The following is a 27,812-nucleotide window of genomic DNA, read 5'->3' as shown; positions in this document are numbered from 1 at the left end:
ACACAGGCAGACAAGTGCACACCCTTGTTGCCAAGTGAGACTTTGCACTGCCTTTAGAGGATGCCATCCCCAGAGGTCACACCTATGCAGCCTGCCTGATCTTGGACTGGGAACTAACCCAGGAGTCAAAGTGAGTCACTTTCCACTAGTCAGCCTGCCTAGGGTACTTTGTTAAGGTCACGAGAAGTTGCCTAACACAAGAGGCCCAGGGCAAGTTGGACATCCCACACTCCTCCTAAAATGGCATTCAGCACTCAGCCTCTGCCGATGGCTGCGACATTTTCAGTAGATTTCAGGGTCTTGACATGCATCCCCAAAAGAATCCGCAATTCTATAATTTTCTATAAATGCTCCTGATTGGATTGTTAAATATTAACATCTGATTCCAATATTAAAAATCACTGCAGGCTCAATATAAACAAATACAAAAGCAAACCAAACCCGTGAGTCTCATTTGCAACCTGCCATCTTTATAACTAAATGGGTATCTTTAGAAGTGCACCAGGACATAGAGATATGGACAGAAGCATCTTTATTTTCCAAAGATTCCTGCCTCTTTTCCATCACTAAGGCAGAGCAGAGAGATACAAGGGACTAGTCAACTGTTGGACCAGTGTGTGCATACACAGAGCCTCCAGACTGACATTCGGCACGGCGATTCCAGTGTCTGCGTCTCCTTTTCTTGCAGTTCTCCTCTCCCTTCCTGTCTCTTGCCTGATGGTTGAGAGCTATGTGCACAGCCCTGCCCAGGGCACTCAGATTGCAGTCTGGGCCAGGGGCCATGTGCAGACCCTAACACCACGCTTGCCTGTCTCTTCTAAGAAAGCATATTGAAGTCTAAATAAGCAAAAATGCTAAAAATATCAGCATCTTCCACTGATTTTTTTTTTTAAAGTAAATTCATAGCAAGCACTGGTATGTCACCTATCATTAGTAATGGCTCACAACTCACAAATGTCGGCACAACAAGGTTTAGAACTGTTTTGAAAAAAAATATATATATAGGGATCTTTTGCAAGGGTTCCTGAACTGACCATCACTCTCTGCTCCTGGTGCTTTTCTCCAATTGTTGACCCCTCCAGCTCAGAAACTCACCTTTAGAACTTCTGTCACAAGGATCTTAGCCATGGCGTTCAGAGACAGTTGGACTCTTAAGAGGATAGGTGAACTAAAAGACCATGTTCTCTAAAGCAGTTGGTGAGTTAACCCACACATCCTCACGTCTCTAACTGGCAGCAGGGAGTCCCTTCTTAACCTGCTGTTGGAGGACTTTCAGCCAAAGCCTGCCTAACAGCAGACTGAGAAGAAAAGCGTCCCTATGTTATCCAGGTCCCTCGCTCCGTGAATTGGTCCAGAAGACGCAGAAACTGAATATGACAGCTTTCCATGCTACCACCTAATTTAGACCAATCTGTTTCATTTATGCTGTGTCGGGAAATGAAAATTCAAGAAGTCAGAATAGAAACAAGACTCAAGGAAGTAAAGCGATACAAGTTGGTGACTGGCAATCTGGTGTCAGATGTCTCCTGGGGAAGAGGCGTCTGGATCTTGAAGTCTGACTAGCACAGAATGAGAGCAGGAACAAGTCTATTTTTTCTCTAGGTCACCGTAGGGAACCAATCTAACCTATTTACATGGGGTCTTGGGGGAAATATCTTTAAATAGCTATCTTGTCACCTTCCTTTTCATCATCTTCCACGATCACTTTGGGTCTCTCGTCCCTGAGCGGCCTCACACCTGCAAAACAAAGCACAGGCCTGCAATTAAGTGCCTCTAATTAAAGCAGTAGACTGCAAGGCAGCATAGACACAGTACACAGGAGCTGGGTGGCCTTCTTTGACTTTCCCCAGAGGTGCTTGTTGGGGACAATGTCCTGGGTCCAAGATGACGCACACACTGGGAGCCAGGGAACCTTCCCCTCTTCTCTGTGGGTGTTCTGCTCTGGAGCTGACATCATGCTGGGATGGGAAGCAGGCTGGTTTGGCATCTGAGGCTTGGGCTTCCAGGTCAGCCTCTCTGTCTCTCTCTGTCTCTCTCTCTCTCTCTCTCTCTCTCTCTCTCTCTCTCTCTCTCTCGTGTGTTTTGGGCCAGTTAACAGCTTCACACCTAAGTTTTCTCATGTAAAATGAGGGCACCACTGCTCATTGTAAAGGGCTGTGTGACAATTAAGCAAGATGCTTGCAACCAGCCACATGTGTGAACACCTACATGTCGGTTTTTCTTTCCTTTCACAGTTTGCAAGCTAATTTTCCTTTTGAAAAGAACCTGTCAGCTCCACAATCGAAAAGCATTTTACTAACAGCTGTGGAAAATATTAAGTTGAAGCTGGGGACTTGCTGTTTTCAAATGTTAGTACCTGTGGATGACAAAGTTCATGGGAGTCAGGGCAAAACGAGAAAGTAAGGAAAGAGTAGGGAGGTTTTCATATGGCTGTATGGACACAATTTTAAAAGTTTTTTTTTTAATTTTCAGATGATTTTTTTCCTTCTTTGGAGGATTCAAATAGCTTTTCTTTCCTGAAGATTGAAAGATATTCAATGGTTTTCTGTTTAGCATCCTCACTAGGCAAAATGAAATGTTCTTGTCCATGTTGGCCTGCCACTGTGTTTCTAAAGTTCCAAAACCGGTTTCCATGTATAGAAAGTTTATATATTCAGTTTAAGGAAAGCTTGAGAGATTTTTTCCATTTATATTATCATATGTTCTGCATATTATAAGTTCTGAGTATATAGCATTGAGTTAACTAATACCCTGCTCATCTTTCCAAACATAATTACTAGGGTCTGTTGTTGGTAGTGCTATGGTGGGTTTGGATTTTTCATTTTGTTTTTAAACTCTTTCTTAGATAAAGAGACCAACAGACCAGCATGAGAATTTTTGTCTTTCCTAACATACAGTAATTGCTCTGATATTAGCTTGTCTTTATTGTCTCTATTCCCAGATGTTTTTATTATATGTGTGTATGTATACTATATTATAAACTACTCAAAATTTTTTTTAAAGTTTACTATGTGAAATTCAGAAATCTGAACACAATTTTCTGAGTTGATCAGCCATGGTGGTTCTGGGTGGTGGGTGGGTGAGTCTTGTCCATCCTGGAAAGTGTAAAGTGAGTCGTTTTAATAAAAAGACAAAGGAAGCTATGATTCCAATCTGGTCCCCCATGATTCCTCTCATCTCACTGCAGCCAGCCAGTTTTGTCTCCCCCTCCCTCCGCCTTTCTCATAATTAGAGACCCTTCAGTACATGAAGCATTTCACAGAGATCTAAATGGGGCGGGGGTGTGGGTGGGGGAGAGAAGCTGTGCACCACAAGAGGCCTGTCTAGGACACTGGACTCCATTCAACAGCAGCAAATTAGTGAAAACTAAGCGTTGAGCATAATGACTATTCATTTGATTCAGTTCCTAGTTTATTCAGATGGATTCTCTACCAATTAACTGATATTTATTAGAGGAGAAAAACAATTTCAAGAGTCTGGCTGGAATGAAGGCTTTTGCATAAATCACTTATGAAACACAGTGAGAGATATTTTCTCTTATAGCAGCTGCATAGAGGTGTGGGTTTTTATTTGAAATTAAGGCTAACATAACATGGACATAGCTCTGCTGTGACCACACATTTTCATTTTCTATCCATCTTCTTTTTATTTCTTTACATGAAGTCAAGTTTGGGTTGGTTCCACAATATGGGCAAGGCTCTTAATTCCCAAAACCTGGTCAACTTTAGTTACTCTGAGTATCCTTAAAACCTACTTGTGTGAGAATCTGCCCCTCCGCCAACCCCACACAAATACTGTAAAAGTCCTAGAATTTCAGAAATTGGAGGAGTCTGTTAAACTATCAGGTCCAGCGCTTCCCAAAGTGGACTGGGCTATCCACAGGGGCACAGCAAAGTGAATAGCATCCTATGTTAATATGCTTGGCATTAATTTTAATGTCTTATAAAAAATATATGTGGGAGGCTCATCAAAATCTTCATTTCATGTATATCATTGCTTAGGGTGAGCCTGCACTTGGGATGTCAATGTTCTTGATGCACTGGTGACTAGAAGACGACCCAGGTTCAAAAAATACTGGTCTGGTTTGCTCTCTGGATCTTCCTGTTCTTCTGGGGGAAATGAAGAAATGTAGACTCCAGAGCCAAAAAGCTTTGCCTTTTATGACCACGTCGCTTAACCTATCTGATCCTATTTATTCACATCTAAAACTGAAGAAAAGTAATTTGTCTCTCCTATGGGGTGAGATGAGGAGATAGACTTAGGCCACGTATCTCATGCTCCAGCCAGGTTCAGAACATGAAGTTGTGATAAGTCACTTTTTACATGGCAGGCATAATTGGCTAATACGTCTCTCTCCCTATGAGGTCCTAAAGGGATATGACGACATCTGGCACAAGACTTGGACTACAGCAGGCATTGAGCAAATGTCAGTTCCTCCCTTTCTCCTTCCTTCTATACAGGAGAGTGTAGGGAACTTGGCTGCGGGTAAGATCCTGGTGCCAGTCCCTGTTCTCTCAGGGCCAATCTTCCCTGCAGCAGGCTGCTTTAGAACAAGCAGAATCTACCCACAGCACCACCTAAACAGGTCATCTGCATCACAGATCTGTTCTCTGGCAGGCGGGAGCCAGGCTGAGGGCATCGCCTGTCCTAATAAACCACACCAGGGACAAAGCTCTACCCTCAGAAGGATGGGAGAGGTGTCATTTGCAAAGGACACATTGATCCTTTGACAAACTGCTCAAGTGCTTAGAACTCATGGACCAGAGATCCAGGAGATTTTTCTTTTCAATGCTTCTGGTTTCATTAGTCTTTTCTTTGCTTGGCTCCTTGTGCCAATGACTTCAACTCAACATTATTTCTCTCTTAAACACTCCTTGACTACCCAGATCTGTGCAATGACAAGCAATGCTCCCTGCCATGCAGTCACCAAGTTGGGGCCCCTGGCAACTGTGGATCAGGTTGGGAGCAAGCCTGGGGCTGGCAAGGATGGCGGAGATGACTCCCCACTGAAGGGCTGTTTGGCAGTTGGAACATGTCAAGTCAGCTCATTAACCTAGGGAGAATGAAGATAGTTATTAAGAGATGGAAAAGAGAGTGAATCTTTGTCCAGTTTTCACTTGCCAGGGGCTAATGAGAGGGGATGTCTCCAGGGTGCTTTTGTCTGTGAGTTGCTCTCATCACCCTATTGGAAACAAGTGTGAGTCGTTCTGAACATCTGTCAAAGGCTCTATCCTTATCAATTTAACTAGCATTTCGGTTACTGCCAAATCTTTAGATACTGAAAGCCTCTTCAGAAATAAAGTACTTCAGCTAATATGCTAATAAAAGCTAGAATCATACAACAATATCTGTAATTGCACTCAGTTATGACAGAGACTTGCTGATCGAAGAAATTCCATAATGTCTGTAGAGTGTGGATATACAGTGCCCTCCCCCCCCCCAGTTCCTGTTTACTCTGCAGTTTGAGAGACATTTTTCATTCAAAAGCGAAGCTGCTCTCTGAGGATGGAGGGATTGAGATGTAGCTAGTATCCATTGCCAGATGAACAGAATTTAATATTTTATGAAGTTCCTTGAGTCAGCAGATTTCTATGCAAAGAAACAGTGTGGTAGAATTGTTGCCTTCTGAAAAAGTTTGACTAATTCAGAGTAGAAGCTTGACCAGCCCACAGAGGGGCGCTAACATTCACTGAGGTCTTTCAGCTTGCCAGAACTCTGCTACGCACTTCATGTACTTGACTGAGTTGTGCTGACAACCTTTTCAGACAGATTTTGTGGTTCCCCTTTCAGGGATGGATCGAATGAAGGAGGCTCTGACAGTTTAAGTTAATGGTCCTGGGTCACAAAGGAAGTATGGAGCAGAACCAAGATGAAAACTATATAGTTCTGACTCCAGAGTTCAGTTCAAGCTTTTGTTCCAGCGTGACTTCCTGATCGTTACCCGTTACCTCTTTTTTTTTTTTTTTCGCTCTACCACGTCTTCCCCTAGTAGGCCTTCAACAGAAACAGATACAGGAATGAACAGAAAGCAGTCAGTTTCCAGGCTGTGACTGCTAAATAGAAAATGAACTCGACAGACATTGGGCACTGCTTTATAGAAAGGACTGGACTAGACAGCAGCGCCAATGCCAGAAGCATAAGGCACTCACAACCCAATCCTCATGAATTTATCGTACAACTTATTGATGTAAGTTAATTTAAGTAACAGCTACAAAAGCAGCAACAAGTATAACAGAGTTGACAGTGCCATGGGTATTTGCATGCCTGTGACTAATGAGAGCATTGGAGGTTCCGTGTAGGTGGGAATGCATGCAACCTGTGAGAAACGTGGCCAAGGCAGGTTCAGACCTTGCTGCTTGTTCCTCAGTCCATTTCCCCAGAAAATGATCTCCTAATGCTCCCTGCCACCCTTCCTGGCTCTGCTCCTGACTTGCAAACCAGAGAGCCTGTGATCCTGTCTATGCCTCCTTCCTTCTTTGACTTGGGGACAGCAATCCTTAGAGGCAAAATAAAAAAGCAAAGGCAAAAAGTGGATTCAAGTTTTAGACAATTCTAAGGCAACATTTCCCTTATTGTAGAATGAAGAGACTAATAGGCAGGAAAAAATTCTGTGGAAAACACATCAAAGTCTCTAGACCTGGTTTATACAAAGTCAAAGGGGCTCCTTTGCTGCAGGATGTCTCAGAGATTTGATGATTCAGTTCACATTATAACCCTCTACTGTGAAAATATCGCCCTGTTACAAGGTCTTCAGTTGAGAAACCGCTGGAACTAACAACTGAATATTGGCTATCACTTTAAGTCAATTATACCAAGATACCTGGACCTCTTTTCCAATAGCAAGACTACCCTGGAAAAAAAGTGGAATATTCTCAAAGAATCTGCTTCGGAAGTCCTTTTACTGGGAGATCATGTGGGCTTGCTCCTGTTAAAATGGGAGAGCAGCTTTGTACTACACGTCCCATGTGAGGCAGGGGAGCTGTGACTAGCCATGTCTGACTTGTAACCACCAAAGCTCATCTTTTCCCAAAAGTGCTCCTTCTAGATTCCTATAATGCTGGAAGTCCAAACCACAACAAGGAACTAAGGATCTCCCTCTCTCTCCCTCTCTCTCTCTCTCTCTCTCTCTCACACACACACACACACACACACACCGGGTGAAATGATGAGAGTGCCTGCCTTGATCCCCAGCTTGCACAAAAGCTTCTCAGGGACAAACTCTGCCTCACTCATTGGTCCCGTATACCCTGGAATTGTGTATAAAGTTCAGTAAGTTTTTGTCTATTTGGTTGATTTGGCACCTATTATGATAGCTGTCAAAATTTCAATGCCTCTCTCTCCCTTCCCCTCCACTCCTTTTTGGGGTTTTGGTCAGTTTGTCCTGGCATGGGAGAATTGGCCATCAGCCCTGGGATGCATAACTCACAGAAGCCTGGGGAAGACGGCATTTCCTCTCTTCTCAAGGGCCCACTGACATTCCTGTTTCACTGGCTCAGCGCATTTGACCAGCTCTCTGAAGCAGCAGTAATGCTCTAACTCCCCAGTCCTCAGGTCAGACTCTGGGGAGCTGCCCACAACAATACAAGATAAACCTGAAAGGCAGTGAGACACATGCTTCCTGCAAAGGGGGCTGGGGCCCAACACAGCTTCTCGGGCCAGGACAGAGGCTGTGTCCCTGGCACCGCCAGATGGTAAAGCTTCCAACCTGCTCCCACCACCCACCCCTTGCAAACACCCAACACCAGCTCTTTACCTGACTCAAAGGGAGACGTGTGCAGAGCAGGTGTGTCTTTTCTCCTTGGTTTTTGCTGTTCTAGGTCAGTATTATGAAGATCTGGGTCCACTTTACCCTTTGGATGTCTCTCTTGAAGATCGTATCTTCGGATTGAGTTTTCAGAAATCACACCTGCAGTGTTTGGAGAGCAGAGAAAGAAATGAGGTCAAATACACGTGCAGTATTATTTGTACATAAATACTTGTACATGGAGCTGGTGGAAGCAGTCAACAATTTTCAAGCTTATTTTAATAAAGTTTCTTTTTAGGAAGAATATTTTTTATTGATGCTACATCAGGGAAATCCTCTGTACAAAGGGTTTTACATGGCTGATTTCATTTTAGTCTAACAAAACTGAGGAATTCAATATTCCTCTTGCCACCACCCATCTAAGGAAAGTTAGGCAAAGAAGTGTGCCCACTTGCACTCAGTGGTATCAGCCAGTTCTGAGTTTATCTGCCCACAAAGTCCATTCTCTTTAGCCTGAAAGGGCCTCTTGCTGTTCTGCAAACTATGAGCTGCACACTGTACCCCGATATCTTCATCATTATTCTACCTCCACCCACTTCACCCACCTGCCTCTTGTCTCTATTTCCCAGGTAAAATTTTTCTCTATCATCTAATGAGTCTTTATAAACAGCCTCTTTAAAATTTTCCATAATTTACTACTCAAACTGAGCCCTTGTGGTCCTTGTCTAAGGATCCCCATTTTGATATTACTTCTTTTTTGCATATTTAGCTACTTACACACTACTGGTCTTTCTTATAAATCTGGAAGTTCCTCCCCAGAAAGATCTATGTTCCATCTGTTTGGTGTCCCTCAAAGTATATTTTAAACAGAGAACATAAAGGAAGTGCCCAGGAGGGAAGGAAAATGAGATGCAACCTCTGAGAATTCAGAACATCACAGATCACATCCAAGGGTGTTGTACAGATAGAGTAGCAGTTCACCCAACTATTTTGCTTTTCTTCTGGGCAGAGAGCTGGGCCATGCTTCCCAGTCTCCTTGCAGTTGTGTGAGGCCTTGTGTTTGATGGAGGTCTGGCCTTCACAAGCCTCCCTGTCAGTCTTCAATTCTCTCTACCACCTGTACCTGCTGGTTACTGATATTCGTGGTGACGTTGCTCACCACGCATGGTTGATGGCAGAATTGCCACTAGCCTGGGCTCGTGAATTACTGTGCGAAGCCGAGTTTGCCTCTTGCACCCCCAGCTTCCATTACTGGTGAGTGGAAAAATATTGTATTACATTTCAAATGTTGTTTTTGGGGCCAGTGCTGTGGCATAATAGGCTAAGGCTCCGCCTGCAGTGCCAGCATCCCATATGGACACTGGTTCATGTTCTGGCTGCTCCTCTTCCAATCCAGCTCTCTGCTATGGCCTGGAAAGCAATAGAAGATGGCCCAAGTGCTTAGGCCCCTGCATCCACCTGGAAGACCAAGAGAAAGCTCCTGGCTCCTGGCTTCAGGTTGGCCCAGCTCTGGCTATTGTGGCCATTTGGGGAGTGAACCAGCAGATGGAAGACCTGTCTCTCTGTCTGTCTCTCTCTAACTCTACCTCTCAAATAAATAAATAAAATCTTTTTAAAAATATTGTTTTCATTAAGATGTTAATATTTTAAAATGTGAATAACTAAATATTTAAACAAATATTTGTAAGGCCAATAAGATTCAGAATCATATTTTTCCCTTTCAGAGCTAATGCAAACTGACCTTGTTGTTGATTACCTGGTATAAAGGGCGGGATGTGCAGCGCTGGTGTATCTTTCCTCCGTGGTTTTTTTTGATCTGACTCAACATTTAGGGTTGTCTGTCCATTCTTCCCCTTTCTTGGCTTCTTGAGATCACAGTCCTTGATGAACTGGTCGGAAAGGTCATCTGATTTGGACAAAGAAAACAAGAATATATCATGAGTAAGGGTCCAGACACGAACAGGTCAATTTCCAGTTACACCTGATGGTAAGGGAAGAGGCCATTTGGTCTAAAAAAATTAAAGTGTTTATTTTGCCTTTTTCTACAGAGGACTTTTGTACCCTTGTATGATTACATGGGATAAAATGGAAAACTAGAATTCTATAAAGTAGCAAGTTAAGGGAACTCAAATGGTGGACCATCAAAATGAAGAGGAACTTAAAGCCATCATCAGGCAAGCCACAGAATGTGAATGAACTAACTGTCTGGGTAACAGCATAGAGAATCTGTTACTCTAACTTCCTTCACTCAAGGAACTTGAGTACTCTTGCAGATCCCCAGGGCCAACATGGAACCTGAAGCTCCCTTAGTCTTAAGAAGCTTCCCTGGCCGGCGCCGTGGCTCAACAGGCTAATCCTCCGCCTTGTGGCACCAGCACACCAGGTTCTAGTCCTGGTCGGGGCGCCGGATTCTGTCCTGGTTGCCCCTCTTCCAGGCCAGCTCTCTGCTGTGGCCCGGGAGTGCAGTGGAGGATGGCCCAAGTGCTTGGGCTCTGCACCCGCATGGGAGACCAGGAGAAGCACCTGGCTCCTGGCTTTGGATCAGCGCGGTGCGCTGGCCGCAGTGCGCCGGCTGCAACCGCCATTGGAGGGTGAACCAATGGCAAAGGAAGACCTTTCTCTCCCTTTCTCTCTGTCTCTCTCTCTCACTGTCCACTCTGCCTGTCAAAAAATAATAAAAAAAAACCCTTGTCTAAATAAGATAAGAGTCGGAGAACTCAAAAGGCTTCCATAGCCTTGGAAACTCATGACTGGAGCATAGGGAGATTACTGATGCCATAGACAGGAGTGTCAATTTGTAAAGTCAACAACAGGAGTCACTGTGCACTTACTCCTCATGTAGGATCTCTGTCCTTAATGTGCTGTATATTGAGATTTAATGCTATAACGAGTACTCAAACAGTATTTTTCACTTTGTTCTCTATGTGGGTGCAAACTGTTGAAATCTGTCACTCCCCCATTCGCGGAGGAACGACACTAGACCCTGCGCTGTTCTTTTGTCTGCTCGGCCCTTCCCGGGTTTGCTGCTGGTCCTTCCCGGGTTGGCTGCCGACCCCTCCACCTCCGTGGAGGGGCAGCTCCCCCTGCCACTTTCCCCACTTCAGTGGGGGAGCGGCACACCGCTGGCCGGCTCTCTCGGGGGCTGCTCAGATGTTATCCGGATGTTCCTGGTGCGTGTTGTCTCTCTCCTCCTTTATAGTCCTCTTCCACCAATCCCAACTCTGCTACCCACATGGCGAGCACGCTGCTCTCCTCCAATCAGGAGCAGGATCAGCTCCTGCAGCTTATCAGTCAAGTTGGTGAGAGGCAGCTGCGTAGAAGTTGTTTACTCCCTTTCAGCGCCATATTGTGGGAGAGCAGATGCATAGAATAAGTCTTAATTCCAGTAACTTAGTCTAGTCCGAGTTGCTCCCCATAGAAATCTTTACTTAATGTATACTGAACTGATCTTCTGTATATATAGAAAATTGAAAATGAATCTTGATAATGAATGGAAGGGGAGAGAGAGTGGGAAAGGGGAGAGTTGCGGGTGGGAGGGAAGTCATCGGGGTGGGGGGAGCCAATGTAGTCCATAAGCTGTACTTTGGAAATCTATATTCATTAAATAAAAGTTTTAAAAAATAATAAAAAAAGATGCTTCCCTGGAGTTGACAGTGGATCCCTCTCTTGCCTCCAGTTCTCTGGCCTGCCAAGTGCCTCTGCTGGTTCTCACTTGGGCTTCTACCTTGGCCCTTTCAATGCCACCAGGCTTTACCTGGGCTCTCAGTTGCCCATCCTAACTCAACATCTTGTCGTCTTCTTATTCTTCTCTTTACTTTTCTCAGCCTCCTGCATGGACTCACCAGAGAACTGAAGCCTGGCTTTTACTGCACACCCATCAGGTGCAGTAACAGGAATCCAACCTGCCTGCTCCTTGCCAGTGAAATCTCTCTGCTCTGTCTTGCTCCTCTATGCTTTTGTCTAGGATGCTCTCCTGTGGGCCTCTCTTCAGTTGCTCCAGAACTTTATTGTTCTATAACAACGCCTTCTTGTACATTAAAGATTTCAGTCTTTTTGTAGTTTTAGTCTCAACTGCCTTTCCTTTCAATGAATGCAGGTTGAAGAAATTGGGCTTTAATTTCTAGAAATTTTAGTATTTTCAGTGATTTAAATGGGAATAATATTAAATAACAGTACATGTGTGTGAGAGAACTAATTTTATAAATGTTTACAAAATGCCTGATAGATCTGATAGATTTCAAAGAATGTTTGCTGTGCCATTGGCAACCCTCTAACCTCCCACTCATCCCAGAGGAAAGCCCCCATTTTTGTCAGTCTTTTGAACACCAGTCCTGGGCATCCTTTCTCAGTTTCTAAATATCCATAGCATTTTTGCTCAGGTAACACCTATAAAAGATGATCTGAGATTATTATTTCTGTACATTTGTTCTTTGCCCTCTTTAATGACAAACATTTTGTCATTTATGTCCTCAGTAGCACTGAATAAGTATTTGTTCTATATGTGTTTGAATGAGTGGACTCAAATATATTTAGTATCAGGAACTATTCTGATAGAATGAAAGAACCCACAAGACAATGGAGCTATCTTCTCTGGAATGACTGTGGACTGACATAGTCTAGCAAGGCTTACAAATATGAATGAAGATGGGGAAACTTAAGGATAATTTGACCTTTCCCTTCGGTTCCTCCCTCTCTTTTTGCTTTTCCAACGTGTTTCTTCTCCTTCCTTCCTCCCTGCCCCTGTTTCCATCTCTCTTCCTTTTCTGAAATATTCAGGTATATTTCTTTACAATATTGAAGATTAAGTGTGACAACCACTTTGACATAAGTTTTGAGGGTCTAGGCACAAAGTGTTTCATTCTTTCATTGATTCAGGGGCAGGGAATATAGGCTGTATAAGGCCTGTGAAATCGTTTGCTCTGTCCCTGCCAAGGTAAACACAGGCAGGACTCAAAATTCAATAAATCTATAGCAGGCTAATTTTTAAACTGATGATTTTGTATGGCCTGTGAATGATGTAATGCATATCCAAATGGCCCTTGGCAGAAAAAAGGTTTCCCACCAGCTACTGAACAAATGTTTATTTAAGCTTTGTTCCAAGACTTGTTATGCTAGATTCTAGAAATACAAAGTAAGAAATGGTTCTTGCCTTCAAATTCCTCATGGGCCTTTAGACTTTACATCTGGAAGACCTTTTGTTAAAAAAAAAAATCACTCTGCATAAGGAACCTATCAGAAACATTTAGTATCTGTTTATTATTAAGACTGTATCATCTCAAGAACATTATACATAACCAAAACAAAAATATCACTCTTTTCAGCCATATTTCATAGCAATAAATAATTTCTTTTGCCTAGAAGATTTTAATAATTTCATCCAATCATCTCAATTTCATAAGCATTACTGAGGTCACATTATGTCTAAGTCACCAGACTGGGATATGCTAAGTCTATAAACACAAAGAGGAGGTAAGAGGGGGACTTTGCTGGGTATGAATGAGGTGATTTCACATCATTTCTATCTGTGGGATGGACTAAAACCTGCGTGATTACTCAATACTAGTGCTTCCCAGTGCTTAAATATAAGTATAATCCCTGAGCATCTGATCTCACTGCCTTCCTACGCCAGGCCTCCAAGGCAGCATTCTCTTATAGTGATTGATTTAAAGGAGAGGAGGAAACTCAGATCTGGGAGACCAGGCTGAGCGGTACATGATTGGCAAGTAATGGGCTCAGGATCGAATCCTCAGAATTCTTCATCCTAACGCTGGCTGAAGAAGCAGTTTTTAAATTGTGTGTGTGTGTGAGAAAGAGAGAGACGTAACACAGTTACTCCCCTCTACATGATACACATCACAACCATTTGCAAACTGAATGAATGGGTATTGCCTAGAAGGGGTGCGGCCTTGCTGTGGGAACCTCTGGAGGTAAAGACTGGACGTGGACCTGTCGCAGGCCACTCCTTTACCCCAAGGTAACACTCCTTGCACAGCGCAGAGAGCAAGACATTGGCTTTAATCTTGACTTTTACTTCAGTGGCACTTTTCCTCATTTCTGAAGAAATCTTTAACATAAAATATCTTGATGGCAAGTGGGGAGAGGGGAGGGGAGACAAGTCATAACCCGGGGAGGCATCCACAAAGACTATGAATATGCAAAAGGCCCATCCATCAAAAGTCTGAGTGTCTCATTTTTAGAAATGGGTAGAGGCAGAAATGTTTCTGGTATTTTCATTACAAAGGTTATGCAAAAAGTCAGTTCTGGAAAGGAAACAGATTGACAATAAAGCAGAAAAAGGCTATTTAAAATTCTGTCTTGATAGGCAAAGAGAGATATTTGAAATATTTTATTGGCAGTGTGCATGGGGTGTTAGTGTGCTGGGAAAATACTGGAAACAGGCTAAACTGTCACATTCCATTTATTGTCTCAAATGCTCTGCCTGGGACTCAGTCAGACCCCAATGAAAGACGACAACGCTCCTGCCCTGACCCTAATGAAACTGCCGCCAGTGCTTCAGCTCACACTCACACAGCAGACCCCACAGACCTTGGCTATTTGCCGGGCCATCTGGTGTTGGCTGTCACCAGAAGGCACTGGCTCTCAGGTTTCAGGGGCTTCTCTCTGACTCGCCCGCAAGCTGAGTGGTGGAGACGCCCCCTTTCTGATGTACTCTAGTGACAGTCACCATGGAGATTTACCTAAGTGGTTGCTGCAAGGGTCCAGCGTGTCCAGCCTGTCTTCTGAGAACTCCAGCGGCTGCATCTGCTCCATGGACATCATCAAAGGGCAGTGGGTGTGGTGCTTCTCCTCCAGCACTGTGGAAGAATAAAAAATAGACCATAAGCACACTTTCTGCTCACTCATTCACTTACTTATTCAGCAAATATCTCTGCAAGTTTCCTATTGGGTTCCCCAATGTAATCCTGTTTTTCACATCTGCTTTTTATGTTTAGCTACTAGAAACTCTAAAATTGATATTTAAGCAAAAGGAAAATGAATCATACAACACACACACACAGACTTATTGGTATTGTCATGTATCAAATATTTATATTTGGCCTCTTGCACAGGCACTTTGGGAGTTTCAGAATGCAAGTATGAATTAGAAATGAGTTAACTGCGTTACAGAAAATCCTAACTATACCCTACCTGTACTGTCTCCACTGAGTTCTGCAAAGATGATTATGCTGATTTTGCAGATGGGGAAACTGAGGCTCCGAGTGTTTGTTATTTAGTCTTGATCCAAATGCAGTTTTTCAGACTTCCTTTAGATACCAAGTCTCTCAAAATCAAGGTAAATTCTTTTTTTTAAAGATTTATTTATTTATTTGAAAGTTAGAGTTAGAGAGAAAGAAGGGGGGTGGTCTTCAATCCGCTGGTTCACTCCCTAACTGGCTGCAACAGCTGGAGCTGGTCCGATTTGAAGCCAGGAGCCAGGACCTTCCTCAGGGTCCTCCCACGTGGATGCAGGGGCCCAAGGACTTGGAACATCTTCTACTGCTTTCCCAGGCAACAGCAGAGAGCTGGATCAGTAGCGGAGCAGCTGAGACCTGAACCAGTGCCCGGATGGGATGCCTGCACTACAGGTGGCAGCTCTACCCGCTATACCATAGTGCTGGCCCTGAGGTAAATTCCTTGAATCCAAATTGAGCCAGGCCTCCAATCTTGTGCTATTACATTCTATAATTATAAAATGAGACTGCCTTCCCAGGCATATTACGATGGTGTGGAGATCTGGGAGGAGAAACTAGCTCTTGAATGGATCTTTATTATTTTCTCCCTAGAGCCTCCTGACAGAGAGCAAGAGCATCCCCCTCCCCCATCCCTTATCTTTCCTAGACCATAAATCCATCGAAGTGACCAGGGCTATTAGTTATAGCCGTTGTCCTGGAAGAGTACAGATCCAGAATGAACATGTGTCATGTCTGAGTGAGAAGTGCATTAGCTGAGATTTATAGAAAATCTTCATCACAGCCTGCTTCTATCATGTTTCTTGTGTTCCTTTGAAATAACTTTTGGCTCTGGTTCCTCCATAGCAAGAATGGTGGCAGAAGAATGGAAAAGGCTGAGCAGACCCAGCTGATCCTCTTCTCCTGTCATTCCTGGACTCCCAGTTCACAGATGAACTTGGAGACCATCGTGCCAACATTTAGGCTCCTCGAATGACTTTAGCTCCATTGTCTTCTGAGAAATAAGCTGGTTTGCTCTGGGAAGGCTGGGGCTCTCCCCTGATGAGCTGAGCTCACGGGGTAGCAGACGGAGTCATTAACTGCTCACTTGAGCCCAGCTTTTAATGTCAGTCTGGACAGACTGATTGCCCTGAGTGACTTCAGCAGAAATCAAATCAGATCACTGTTTTTTAGGATGTGTAGAGATTGCCAGCTCCCTGGACTACTGGAAAATACACTGATCCCTTGGGTAGGTGGAGTCCAATTTTTTGCATTATCATTTTTGCTTCTGTCTTGTTACAACCTATTGCTGCTATGTCAAAATTTGCAAAGGCTAGCTTCTTTGTGGTGACCTCACAGATGGGTACCCAGGGACGAATGACCCTCTCTGGCTCCCACACTTTGTTTTCTCATCTATAAAACAGAAATAATGACACCCATCTTGTAGAGTTACTGTGAAGATGAATCCAGACAGCTGCACCCTCAGCTCATTGTGGGCACCAATCGAGTGGTTGCTATTGTTCTGTGACCTTGCCTGCACCATGCTCCAGCAGCTATACAACTGGAAAAATTTTATTTTATTTTATTTTTTTGACAGGCAGAGTGGATAGAGAGACAGAGAGAAAGGTCTTCCTTTTGCCGTTGGTTCACCCTCCAATGACCGCCGCTGCGGCCGGCGCACCACGCTGATCCGAAGGCAGGAGCCAGGTGCCTTTCCTGGTCTCCCATGGGGTGCAGGGCCCAAGCACTTGGGCCATCCTCCACTACCTTCCTGGGGCCACAGCAGAGAGCTGGCCTGGAAGAAGGGCAACCGGGAAAGAATCCGGCACCCCGACCGGGACAAGAACCCGGTGTGCTGGCGCCGCTAGGTGGAGGATTAGCCTAGTGAGCTGCGGCGCCGGTCTGGAAAACTTTTAGAAAGCAATGGAACTTTGCCTTTGTGTGCCAATACTGAGCCAGAAGAGGACCAACCTCCATCTGTGCCAAGTGCCTATGTCAGCACCAGGTGAGAGAAAGGAATGTGCCCTGGCCAAGGGATTGTGCAAGCGTCAGTTCAGTGGGTCAGAGGCTCCTGGCCAAAACTGACGGTAGCTCCTGGCATCTGTGATGGAAACAGCCCTATTTTAAATAAGTGCCATTGAACAGATGATGGTGGTGAACCAGCAGGACTGTCTGTGTGCTAGAGGCTTGAGAGATGGCTTCCAGGTCTGTGAGTTCATGTTACAAACATTCCCTTTGCTTGGCAGAAACATATTTTACCCAGGGGATTAGAAGGCAGTTTTGTCATGGATGATGTCATTACAAACTCGCCCGCGGAAAACCACCAAGGAAAGGAACATGTAGGTGGAAGGGAGAGCTCTTGTGGGTGTTGCAGTGCTATTGACAATTGCCAGTGTGCCTCCCTGGTAAATGCTGACATCTGAGCCTGCCTCTGGATCCCACCTCCTGAGGCCCTTCCACTTCTGTCCTCAGGGAGACCGGGAGATAGAGAGCCACTGTGAGACACGAGCCTGGCTAATTCCCCAACTAAGAAGCCAAATATTTCTACTTCCTATTCCTGACTCCGTCCATGCATTCCTCTTTAACTCAGTCTCCACCCAAGCAGATGCAGTAACGGGATGCTGCCAGGGGAGGTTTCGTCATCTCCCTCGGCAGCTCCCTGTCATTTGGGGACTTTCAGAGGCACCAGCTTACTCTTTTGTCCCTAAATATTTGCTCCCCTGGGTCTTCAGATTCCAACCATAGCTAGGGCTTTTGCAGTTACTTGTTGATGATACTTTCATTTGGGGCTGATCTCAAACTGTTTCCCATACAATGACTAGTGGTCCTCTCAACATTCTTTTGCCATATACTGGTTCAGTATGGTCTATAATTTTTCCCCCAGAAACCTTTTATTTAAGGAATACAAACTTCATGCATTTCATAAATACAACTTTAGGAACATAGCGATTCTTCCCATTGTACCCGCCTTCCCATCCACACTCCCACCCCTCTTCCTCCTTCCTCTCCTATTCCCATTCTTATTTTTTTTACTAAGATCTATTTTCAATGTATTTATATGCATACAGTTGACTTTATACTAAGTAAAGAGTTCAACAAATAGTATGGAAAAAAAAAAAAACTATTCCTCAACAGTTGGGTCTCTAAATTTTAACACAGTGATGACTGGCACCGCCTGTGATTGCTGATATTGACACGTCCACCTTCAGCTGACAAGCCTGGAGCCCAATCTGCTAGGGGAATCGGGACATTTTATGTAACACTCCCAGAGAGACTCTCAGGGAGGACCATTAGTCACATGCATGATTTCTGCAGTGAAACCAGGAATATTCAATACTGAGGGACACAGAGAGACTACAAAAAGATTCATAGCCTTTCAGGTCAGGTTTTTCTATTAAATGAGTTTATGTTGAACTTAGCCACAACAAATCTTTTGGTTTTTAGAACTCTTCATATTTCTCAGAATAAAGGATTATGGATCTGACTTGTTTTTCTAGTTGTTGTTGGTTGAAAGGATGTGGGTGGTTGGGTGTAGCAGGTACAAGAGGTTAAGGGATATGAATTGAGTATGAGGAAGGTTTTCAGGACCCCAGATGCTAAAATCCTGCAATGCCCTCTTACCAATCCTTACCTTCCTTTTCACAAAAGACAAAACCTTTCTTTTCACAGACACTTGTAACTGCAGATAGCACTGATGCCACAATTCACAGGGCAGGTTCATGAAAAGGTCGCCCTCCCTTTAGCGAGCAGGAACTGAAAGGACCAAAGAGCCAGCACCAGAGAAGCTACTTGAGTCAAAGAAGGGCAGGTACCCTCGCAGCCTGGGGAAGCTGAGGGCAGTGTGTGCTAGTTTGGACTGGTTCCTGTCCCAGGAGGAGTGCAGTGTTCTCTGCAGCTGAGCAACTTCAGTCAGTCTGAGGTCAGAAGCTGATCTGGAATTTTATGTTTGAGCAGGTGTCTCCGCTGAGTGTGAGAAGGTATAGTTTACCTCCCGGGCAGCACATCCCTCACTGACTAAAAGCCTTTGATACTGGGAGGCAGAATGTGGTAGGCAACTGTTGGGCTGATTATCCCAGACTCTAGCTGAGTGAGCCTGGAAAGATTATGTGTTCTTTTGAAAACAGTTTTCACATCTGTAGGCTGGTGGGGAGGGTGGCTGTTCCCCAGGCTGAGAGTGTTAGCAGTGCAGTGTGTGTAAAGCCCCCAGCCCATGCTAACACGGTGCAGAGCAGCACTTGTCTTCCTGGCCTCCCTTGTGTTGATAATATGTGTACCAGATTGACCCATCAACGTCATCTCCTCACCCCATCTGCCTTACTCTGAAGCTAATAACTCAAAAGTCCAAGGCACAAAGCAATGAATGCAGACCATTCATCACCAGATTTTGGGGTTGCGGTAATACGGACTCCCAGGAGTGAGTCAACGCTCAGCTCAGCCGCAGAATACCCTCCAAAGGAATCTGGTCTGGATAAAGTTAGACAGCTACATCTACAGCCAATGCAGTGTCTGGATTCTATGCCCTCTGGCTGCACAGAACTCTGTGCTTTTGTCAAACTTCTTTTTAACCTGAGGATTGAATTCACGTCAAATGGTACTGCCTTTGAAGTTCAGAGTCATTCATTTAGAAGCCCAAGTTTGCACTATTGCTCAAGGAATGACTGACTCAAAGGAGGGCAGTGTTTTGGAAAAGCATCCTTTTCCCCAGGCTTTTTCTGTTGTGCATGCAGATACAGCCAGGCTCGTCTTGAAACATCACCATCAAGTGTGTGGCTACATGGCTCGCACAGAACTCAGAATCCCCTGCCCTTGGAAAAATGATGGGGAAGTGGTGACTTTTTTCTGCTCCCTGCCTAGCTCCAGCTTAGCCTTGCTCCATAAAGCATAATCCTGGTGCCACCAGCTTTGTCCCAGACAGTACAAAGAAGCTGTGACTTACTGGAGACTTGCTTTTCTCACCACAAAAGTTCTTCAAGCAAAAATCCAAAGTACTTACCAGTCTGCAGGCGCTGGGATGAGAAGGTGAGAGACAGGGAGGGCCGTTTGCTCACTGATGCTGGCCAGGCTCCTCTGCAGCAGTGGCTGCTCTGCCTGGCTCCTGCTCCTCTTATCTAGGGACCAGCTGCTGCTGTTGCCATGGGGATGCTCTGCTTCTCAGGCGCCAGGGCAAGGGGGATGGAGAGGGAAAGAGGACTAGGCTAGCTGTCACTCTCACCACGGCAATAATTGTCCATTACAGAAATACAACAGAGTCCTGCTTTGAGTTCAAATGTGCACACTGGGGAGATCCAGACAAATCAGCCACATCCTTGAATCCCCCTCACAGTCTGATGCAATAGATTTCTTGGCCTAACTTTGAAAATATGGAAACTGAGGCACAGAGAGATTAAGTGAATCGCCCGAGAGAGGCCATAGCTGATATTTACTCCAAATAGATTTGTTTCAGTGCTGAAGACTTTCACCCATCACTGCTCTTGGAGTGATGTTATGATGAGAAAATGAATAATAATGATATAAACTCTAACACTTACATAATGTTAACATGCCCACCTGCCAGGCAGGCTGTGGAATACTTTACAGGCATCAACTCATCACTCCTCCTACCAACCTTGAGAATGAGCTCCTGTCATCACCCTTGTTTAATGATGAGTAAGCTGAGGCTCAGCAGTGTCAAGTCATCTTCCCAAGGTCTCCCTGCTAAAAAATGCAAGCCTAGGGTTTGAACCCAGTAATTGAATGCTAAGAGACCATGTTCTTAACCACATTGCAATACTCCTTGCCAAGATAGCCTTCCCAAAGAGCACACAGCCAAAAAAGCAGCTCCTGAATACACAGGTTGGGGTGTGGAGGCCAGGAAAAGTTTGATCCTTCAAAGGACCCAAACCATTGGGAATATACTTATACTCCATGAAAGGTTTGGGGCCAAAGGCTATGGAAGCGAGGGCAGGGTTCTGACATGGTGTCTGATGGGAAGGATCCATGGTCAACTCACTGGAGGAAACCCTGTGAGCTCAAGGTGCTGCCTGGAGAAACAGCAGTTTGTTGTCTCGGGTCTCAGCACTAAGAGCAGGGAGGATCAATACATATTGCAGGCTTGAGATTCTGGAGGGCAGCCAAGAGATCACCCAGTGATGCACCAGAGCTGTGTTTTCACAGAGAGTGTGTCATTGCAATCAGCATTGCCTTTCTTTCTCAAGGCTGCATGCAGTGCAGGGCCAAGCAGCCCTGGTTGGCTTCAGCTACCTCCCTGGGAGAGAACTGGTTGAAGCTTCCCTTCCATTTATCAGAATTTCAAGTCACAGGGCTGGAGCCATAGTGAACTCATGTTGAGATTGACTCCTGCAGTTGGAATTTCTTCATGGTAACAAATCAATGCAGAGTGCACTTCCTTGTCTGATGTATTTGTTGGAACCTCCTGGAAGGATATGGGGACCACTCAAAGGTCATTCCCCTGGCTAGGAGGGATCCCTTGCATGCTGAGGGGACAGACCTGGAATCAACTTCTTGTTCTCAGCCACCTGTTTTGTCTTTGCATTAGCAGCCTGTTGCTAACTTGAGTAGAAAAGATACATGTTCTTCCTGAGGGCTTAAATTCTTTTTAAAATAAATATTGAGATAAGTACAGATTCACACGTGGTTGCAAGAAATAACACAGAGAAAATGCTTGTACCTTTTAAGCATTTCCCCAATGTTGACATCTTGCAAAATATCAAAACCTTATACTGATCATATATGGGGGTGCTGGTGTTGTACCATGGCAGGTTAAGCTGCCACCTGCAATGCCAGCATCCCATATGGGTGCTGGTTCATGCCCTGGCTGCTCCACTTCTGATCCAGCTCCTTGTTAATTGGAAAAGCAGCAGCAGATGGTCCAAGTATCTGGGCCCCTGCAACCCATATGGGAGACTCCTGGCTTCAGCCTGGACCAATCCTGGCCATTGAAGTTTTCCAGGGAGTGAACCAGCAGATGGAAAATCAATCTTTCTCTCTCTTTCTCTTCTCCCCACAATTCTGACTTTCAGACAAAAAAAAAATCTTAAAATAAGCAACCAGATATGGAAACTTTCCATTGTCACAAGAACACTTCATCTTGCCTTTGTAGAGTCACAGCCTCCTTCCTCCTTCTGTTCCCTGCTCCCATCCACCTATCCACTCCTTAACCCATAGCAACCCTTCATCTGCTCTCCATTTCTATAATTTGTCATTTCTAAAATGTTAGGAAAGTAGAATCATAAAGGATAGACATCTCTGCGGTTTTTTTTTTTTTTTTTTTTTTTTTTTTTACTGAGCATTATTTCCTGGGGAATCGGCCAGGTGGTTGGATTCACAGCAATGGTTGTCCCTTTTTATTGCTGAGTAGTATTCCATGGTATGTAGCACAGTTTGTTTAACCATTCACTTGTTGAAGGACATCTTGGTTGGTCTCAGTGTTTGGCTGTTGAAGAAAAAAGGCACGATGAACATTCATTTAGAGTTTTGTATGAACATAATTTTTCTGGGATAAATGCCCAGAAGTAAAATTGCTGGCAATAGCAGGTTTGATTTTATGATACTATCAAAGTAGCTGTCCCATTTCCATTCCCACCAGCAGTGTATGAATGGTCCAGTTTTCTCATCTCTCGACCAGCATGTGATGGAGTCACTGTCCTTTTGAAAGTCTTTCTCATAGATATGCAGCAAGATCTCATTGCGGTTTTAATTTGCATTCCCTGGATGGCCAATTATATCAAATATCTTTTATGCTTATACATAATCTATACATTTTCTTTGTGAAATGTCTCTTCAAATCTTATACCCTCTTCCTGATTGGATTTTCTTTTTATTGTTGAATTTTGAATGTTCTTTATATATTTTATTTTGTAGCCTGTCTTCTCAAACTCTTAACAGAATCTTTCACAAAGCAAAGGGTTTTTAACTTTTATGTATCCTAACTTACCATGAAAGTAATTTTCAAGCATATATTGGGATATTTCCAAAGCTCTTCAGAGGAGCTGAACTGCGTCAGTTTCTAAGCCTGTGGTTTTTAACAAACACTTTTGTCTCTTGATTTTCCACGTTTCAAAGGGAGTATTTTCAAAGAGAGAAGAGAATTTCTTGTTTCCCCTTTGGATAGACTGTGTTCTTCCCCAAGTTCCGGCTGTTGCTGTTGTGGTTGGTTTTCCCCAGTCTTTCTATGTACACTTCAATTGATGACGCCTCCACCTCCCCCCTCCACCTTTTAAAGCAGATGTAAACAGCAACGGAGATGGCAGATGGTAATGTAAATCTATACCTTGGAGAGTTCTAAATAACAGCGCATATGTGCAGTGCTGAAGTCATAGACCCTTGGCCTGCAGCACTCCCAGTGTTAGTGCAAGGAGCCATTGTGTCCAGAACATGATTTGTGGGCCCCAAAGCCCTCTGGTATATGGCTGAATCAGCTTCTGGTTTCCATCCTGATGGATGCCTAATGGTAATTAGCTCTCAATGAATGTATTTTCATTTTATTCACAAATATCTTTATGAATGAGAATGATTATACTGATGAATGTTTCTCCATAATTTGTCAATAACCTATGAAATGTACACTTGTAGGATTTGCCTTTCAAAATCAATCCAGGGAAGTTTCTGTGTTGATGGCCAATAGGGCTCCAGCTTGAGAGAGAGAGAGAGAGAAAGCAAGAGAGAGAGAGAGGTATGTGGGGGTATGGTGAGAGAAAGAGCATATAATTTTTGCCACATGGTACAGTCTGGCTTTATCCTAGAGATCTTGTTAGAGCCCTTTGGTTGTCTATCAGCTTTTTATAGAGGAAGATTAGTAACCTTAGATTGATATCTTCTGGTCAATAAGTACCTATGTCTTTGTTTTGGGTAGCTTTAAATATGTTTTAGCTCTTGATAATAGGAAATTACTTAAATTAATCCATAAGAAAATCTCAGATTTACTATCATTTGACTGAAATAAAAGTATAGAGCACATTTAATCTTTCTTATATTATCAAATTACATTGTCATTACTTAATATATGCTAAACTGATCTTCTGTATATAAAGAGAATTGAAAATGAATCTTGATGTGAATGGAAGGGGAGAGGGAGCAGGAGAGGGGAGGGTTGCGGGTGGGAGGGAAGTTATGGGGGGCGGAAAGCCATTGTAATCCATAAGCTGTACTTTGGAAATTTATATTCATTAAATAAAAGCTAAAAAAATTACATTGTCAAATACTTAAAAAGTACCTAGTAATTAGGTAAATAGTTGTCTTTTCCTCTTTTATTTTAACTGAAATTTTCACTAAGATAATTATAGATTCACATGTAGTTGTTAAGAAATAACACAGATCCCTTGCATGTTGTTCTTGGTTTATCACAATGGTGACACTTTAAAATAAACTAAACTATATGTTAGAACATCTCATCTAGGACATTGGTACAACCCACCTCCCTTATTCAGATTCCTTGTTGTGTATGTGTGGTTGTGTGTGTGTGTATGTATTAAGTTCTACATTTTGTCAGCTGTGTATGTCCATGTATCTACCACCACAATTAAGGTGGTGAATGATTTCCACTCTCAAGGTTTTCCAACCTTAACCAACAATTAAGGACCGTTTCCAGCCTTACAAAGATTCCCCCTGTTGTTCTTCGATAGCCATGACTCCTCCTTCCAGACTCCCATTTTCCATGGTAGTTGCTGGCATCCACTTATCTGTCTTCAGTTGCTATAATTTGTGTCATTTCAAGAATGTTATATAAGTGACATCCTACAGTGTGTAACTGTTGATATTGGCTTTTTCACTCAGTATGGATTCACTGAGATTACTATATATATTTTAATTCACTCTTTTATTTCTGAGAAATATTCCATGTAAGGATATATCATGGTTTGTCTGACTATTCACCTGTTGTCTGACTATTCACCTATTGAATGGCATTTGGGCTAATTCTACTTCCACCTTTTGGAAATAAAGGTATTAGGAATATTTGTGCACTTGCTTTTTATGATGTAAGATTTATTTTCTCTGGGATAAATGCCCAAGAGTGCAACTGCTGCCTGAAATGTTGATTGCATGTTTAATTTTACCTGAAACTATTAAATTCTTTTCCAGAGTGACTGTATTATTTTTCATTCCCACCCACAGTATTTGAGTGGCTCAGTCTCTCTACATCCTCACCAGCATTTGGCGTTGTTGCCATTTTTCCTTCTAACCATTCTGATAAGTGTGCAGTGATATGGGTTCTTCATTTGTATGTCTTTGATGGCTAATGATGTTGACCAGATTTTGTGTACTTATTTGTCTTCTCTGTATCCTCTTTAACAAAATGCTTCTTTGTGTCATTGGCCTATAATATATTGCCATCTTAGGGCCTGCGCTGTGGCTCACTTGGTTAAGCCTCTGCCTGTGGTACCAGCATCCCATACGGGCACCGGGTTCTATTCCTGGTTACTCCTCTTCCAATCCAGCTCTCTGCTCTGGCCCAGGAGGGCAGTGGAAGATGGCCCAGGTGCTTGGCTGGCTCCTGGCTTCAGATCAGCACAGCGCCGGCTGTAGCGGCCATTTGGGGGGTGAACCAACGGAAGACCTTTCTCTCTGTCTCTAACTCTACCTGTCAAATAAATAAATAAATAAAAAATTTAAAAAAATAATATATTGCCATCTTGTCTGCAGCAAACAAATAGGTTCATTATTATTGAAGGTTGACTTGGTGTTATTCCTGCTGTTAGGAGTTAACATGAATAGAACGTGAAGCCCATCTTTTAAGAGCACATAATTTGATTGGCATAAGGGGAGAGAGACACAGAAAAATTATGATAAGGTGGATTGAGTGCTGTAGCAGAAATGTGAGCCCAACCTGTGAGAGCACAGAACAGGAACTAAGGACCTGTTTCTGAGGCAGCAAATTGAAGGGGGTGATAAAAGGGAAAAATGGCTTGAAATGAAAGGCAGGAAAAAATAATTTAGTCTTAAGATAATAGCACATCCATCTATACACCCAACTATGCAACTGATCTGTAAGGAAATATGCATGGGCAGTATGTGAGACATTGCAGACTCGGTGAATAAAACAATGCCACTGCAGGCTCAAAGCCCTTTGCACGGAATGTGGTGGGGGAGACAGCCAAGGATAGCTGAACCCTAAAGGTTGGAAGAACACAGCAGCTCTGTGTATCACCTGAAAAAAGAAGAAAAGTTGCCAGTCTTCCTGCATGGACAGTGTCATACGTTTCATGATAAACTGGAAATGAACTTGTGATGTTTTTTCTGATCCTTTGTCCTGAATGATGGTGTCTGTCCAGGAGTATGGGTGAATCACCTGTAAATGGCTTGAACGGGAGCCTATTTCCTGATGTCAGTTGACTGGCCCGGGCATCTCTGAGGATGTGTCACTAACCTGCCATTGGCATTTTCTTTTCTTTGAAGGAGAGCTTTTATTATTTTTTACATAAAGAAAACACAACTGAGTACATTTAACACAATTTAGTGGTGACTTCCTTGGCCTTTGCCTTTCCTTGCTTGGCAAAGTGAGCCACCGATTTTGGGTCCAGGACATTGCATTGCTAGAAACAGCAGATCTTGTCATATCTGTCATTATACTGACCCCGATGGTTTCCGTCAAGATCACCTACATCAAGGCAGTGGTGGCACGTGTCTTCCTGTGGACCAGGAGCCCAGACCTGGCTTCCTCTTGATGACACAGGAGAGGATCCCCATCTTGTGACACAGGACAGGTAGAAAGATGATCAGCTGGATGGGATCCACGTCAGGTGCAGTCACCCACAGCTGAGCCTTCCTGTCCACTGAGTTGCTACAGTACTGACCCTGCTCAGAGGACAGGGGATCTCTTAGTGGGGACATGCGTTTCACCAGCAGCTTTCCTCTTGGCCTAGGCCAACATTCCCTGTTTTGTTTTTTCTTTTTTCTTTTTTTTTTTTACAGGCAGAGTTAGAGAGAGAGACAGAGACAGAGTGAAAGGTCTTCCTTCCATTGGTTCACCCCGCAATGGCCACTACGGCTGGTGTGCTGCGCCAATCCAAAGCTAGGTGCCAGGTGCTTCCTCCTGGTCTCCCATGTGGGTGCAAGGCCCAAGCACTTGGGCCATCCTCTGCTGCCCTCCCGGGCCACAGCAGAGAGCTGGACTGGAAGAGGAGCAACCGGGACAGAACCCGAGTGCCGGCGCCACAGGCATTGGATTAGCCTAGTGAGCCACAGTGCCAGCCTACAGTCCTTGTTTCTTTCCTCGCTTTGTCTCTGGTCTGCACTTGAGGGCCAGCTGAGGCCGTGCAGTAACTGTTTGGGTTAACAAGGCCTGGGTGAACTGGTTAATCATAGGAGGCACTTTCAGCTGCTTATACAGAATAGGTCTTTGCTGTTTCAGTGGGATGTTGTGGGATGATTTGACAAAGCAGGTGCAGTCCTTTCTAATGGCAAAGTTCTTAGGCCCTTTCTCAAACAGAAGATTTCCACCTTTCTGGCCTCCTGATTTTCATGACAGCAGGGGTCATGGTCATCTTCCCCTCGGCCTTCTTTCCTTGTGTCATCTTGGGTGGCTGGAGGAGAGAGACGTTGGGGCCCTCTGATACTTAACTGGCATCCAATCTGCAGTGTGTCTGTTTCCACATGCAGACCCCACTTCTCTGCCTTGGTTTTTCTTATTTCCTGCAACTGATTAAATTGCAAGGCTTGCCCAACAAGGTGCATTTCTATCTACTCTCCAGATCTTATTCTATGTTTACCTGTCTCACTCTGGAAATCCAGAGCCATGAGGTCCTGAGGACCATTCTGACCAAAGGGCCACAGTCACTCAGACCTGGCTATGTTTTAATGAAGTTCCCACTCCAATCTCCTAACTATATTCTGGTTAATTAGCATTATAGTAGCATGTTCTTACTTGATAAGTGTAAAACCTGATTTTCAGAGACCTGTGTCAT

General features: G+C 44.0%; 1 protein-coding gene and 1 pseudogene across 1 annotated transcript; both read right to left on the bottom strand.

Annotated features, from left to right (window-relative positions):
* Positions 1 to 515: 515 nt before the first annotated feature.
* PPP1R17 (protein phosphatase 1 regulatory subunit 17) lies at positions 516 to 20,023 on the bottom strand. Its single transcript, NM_001082155.2, is given in 5 exon segments — positions 516 to 1,737; positions 7,754 to 7,906; positions 9,501 to 9,650; positions 14,443 to 14,559; positions 19,907 to 20,023. Coding segments are annotated over 4 exon segments (465 nt in total). The 5' UTR covers positions 14,525 to 14,559; positions 19,907 to 20,023; the 3' UTR covers positions 516 to 1,657.
* A 6,328-nt stretch (positions 20,024 to 26,351) lies between these two features.
* LOC138845887 (large ribosomal subunit protein eL8 pseudogene) lies at positions 26,352 to 27,422 on the bottom strand (annotated as a pseudogene).
* Between the last annotated feature and the right edge of the window lie 390 nt (positions 27,423 to 27,812).

Source organism: Oryctolagus cuniculus, chromosome 16, assembly GCF_051225735.1.
Source record: "Oryctolagus cuniculus isolate XC-2025 breed Fujian yellow rabbit chromosome 16, ASM5122573v1, whole genome shotgun sequence".
NCBI lineage: Eukaryota > Metazoa > Chordata > Mammalia > Lagomorpha > Leporidae > Oryctolagus > Oryctolagus cuniculus.
The sequence above is the reverse complement of the archived record's forward strand: the minus strand, read 5'-3'. Positions and strand labels throughout refer to the sequence as shown.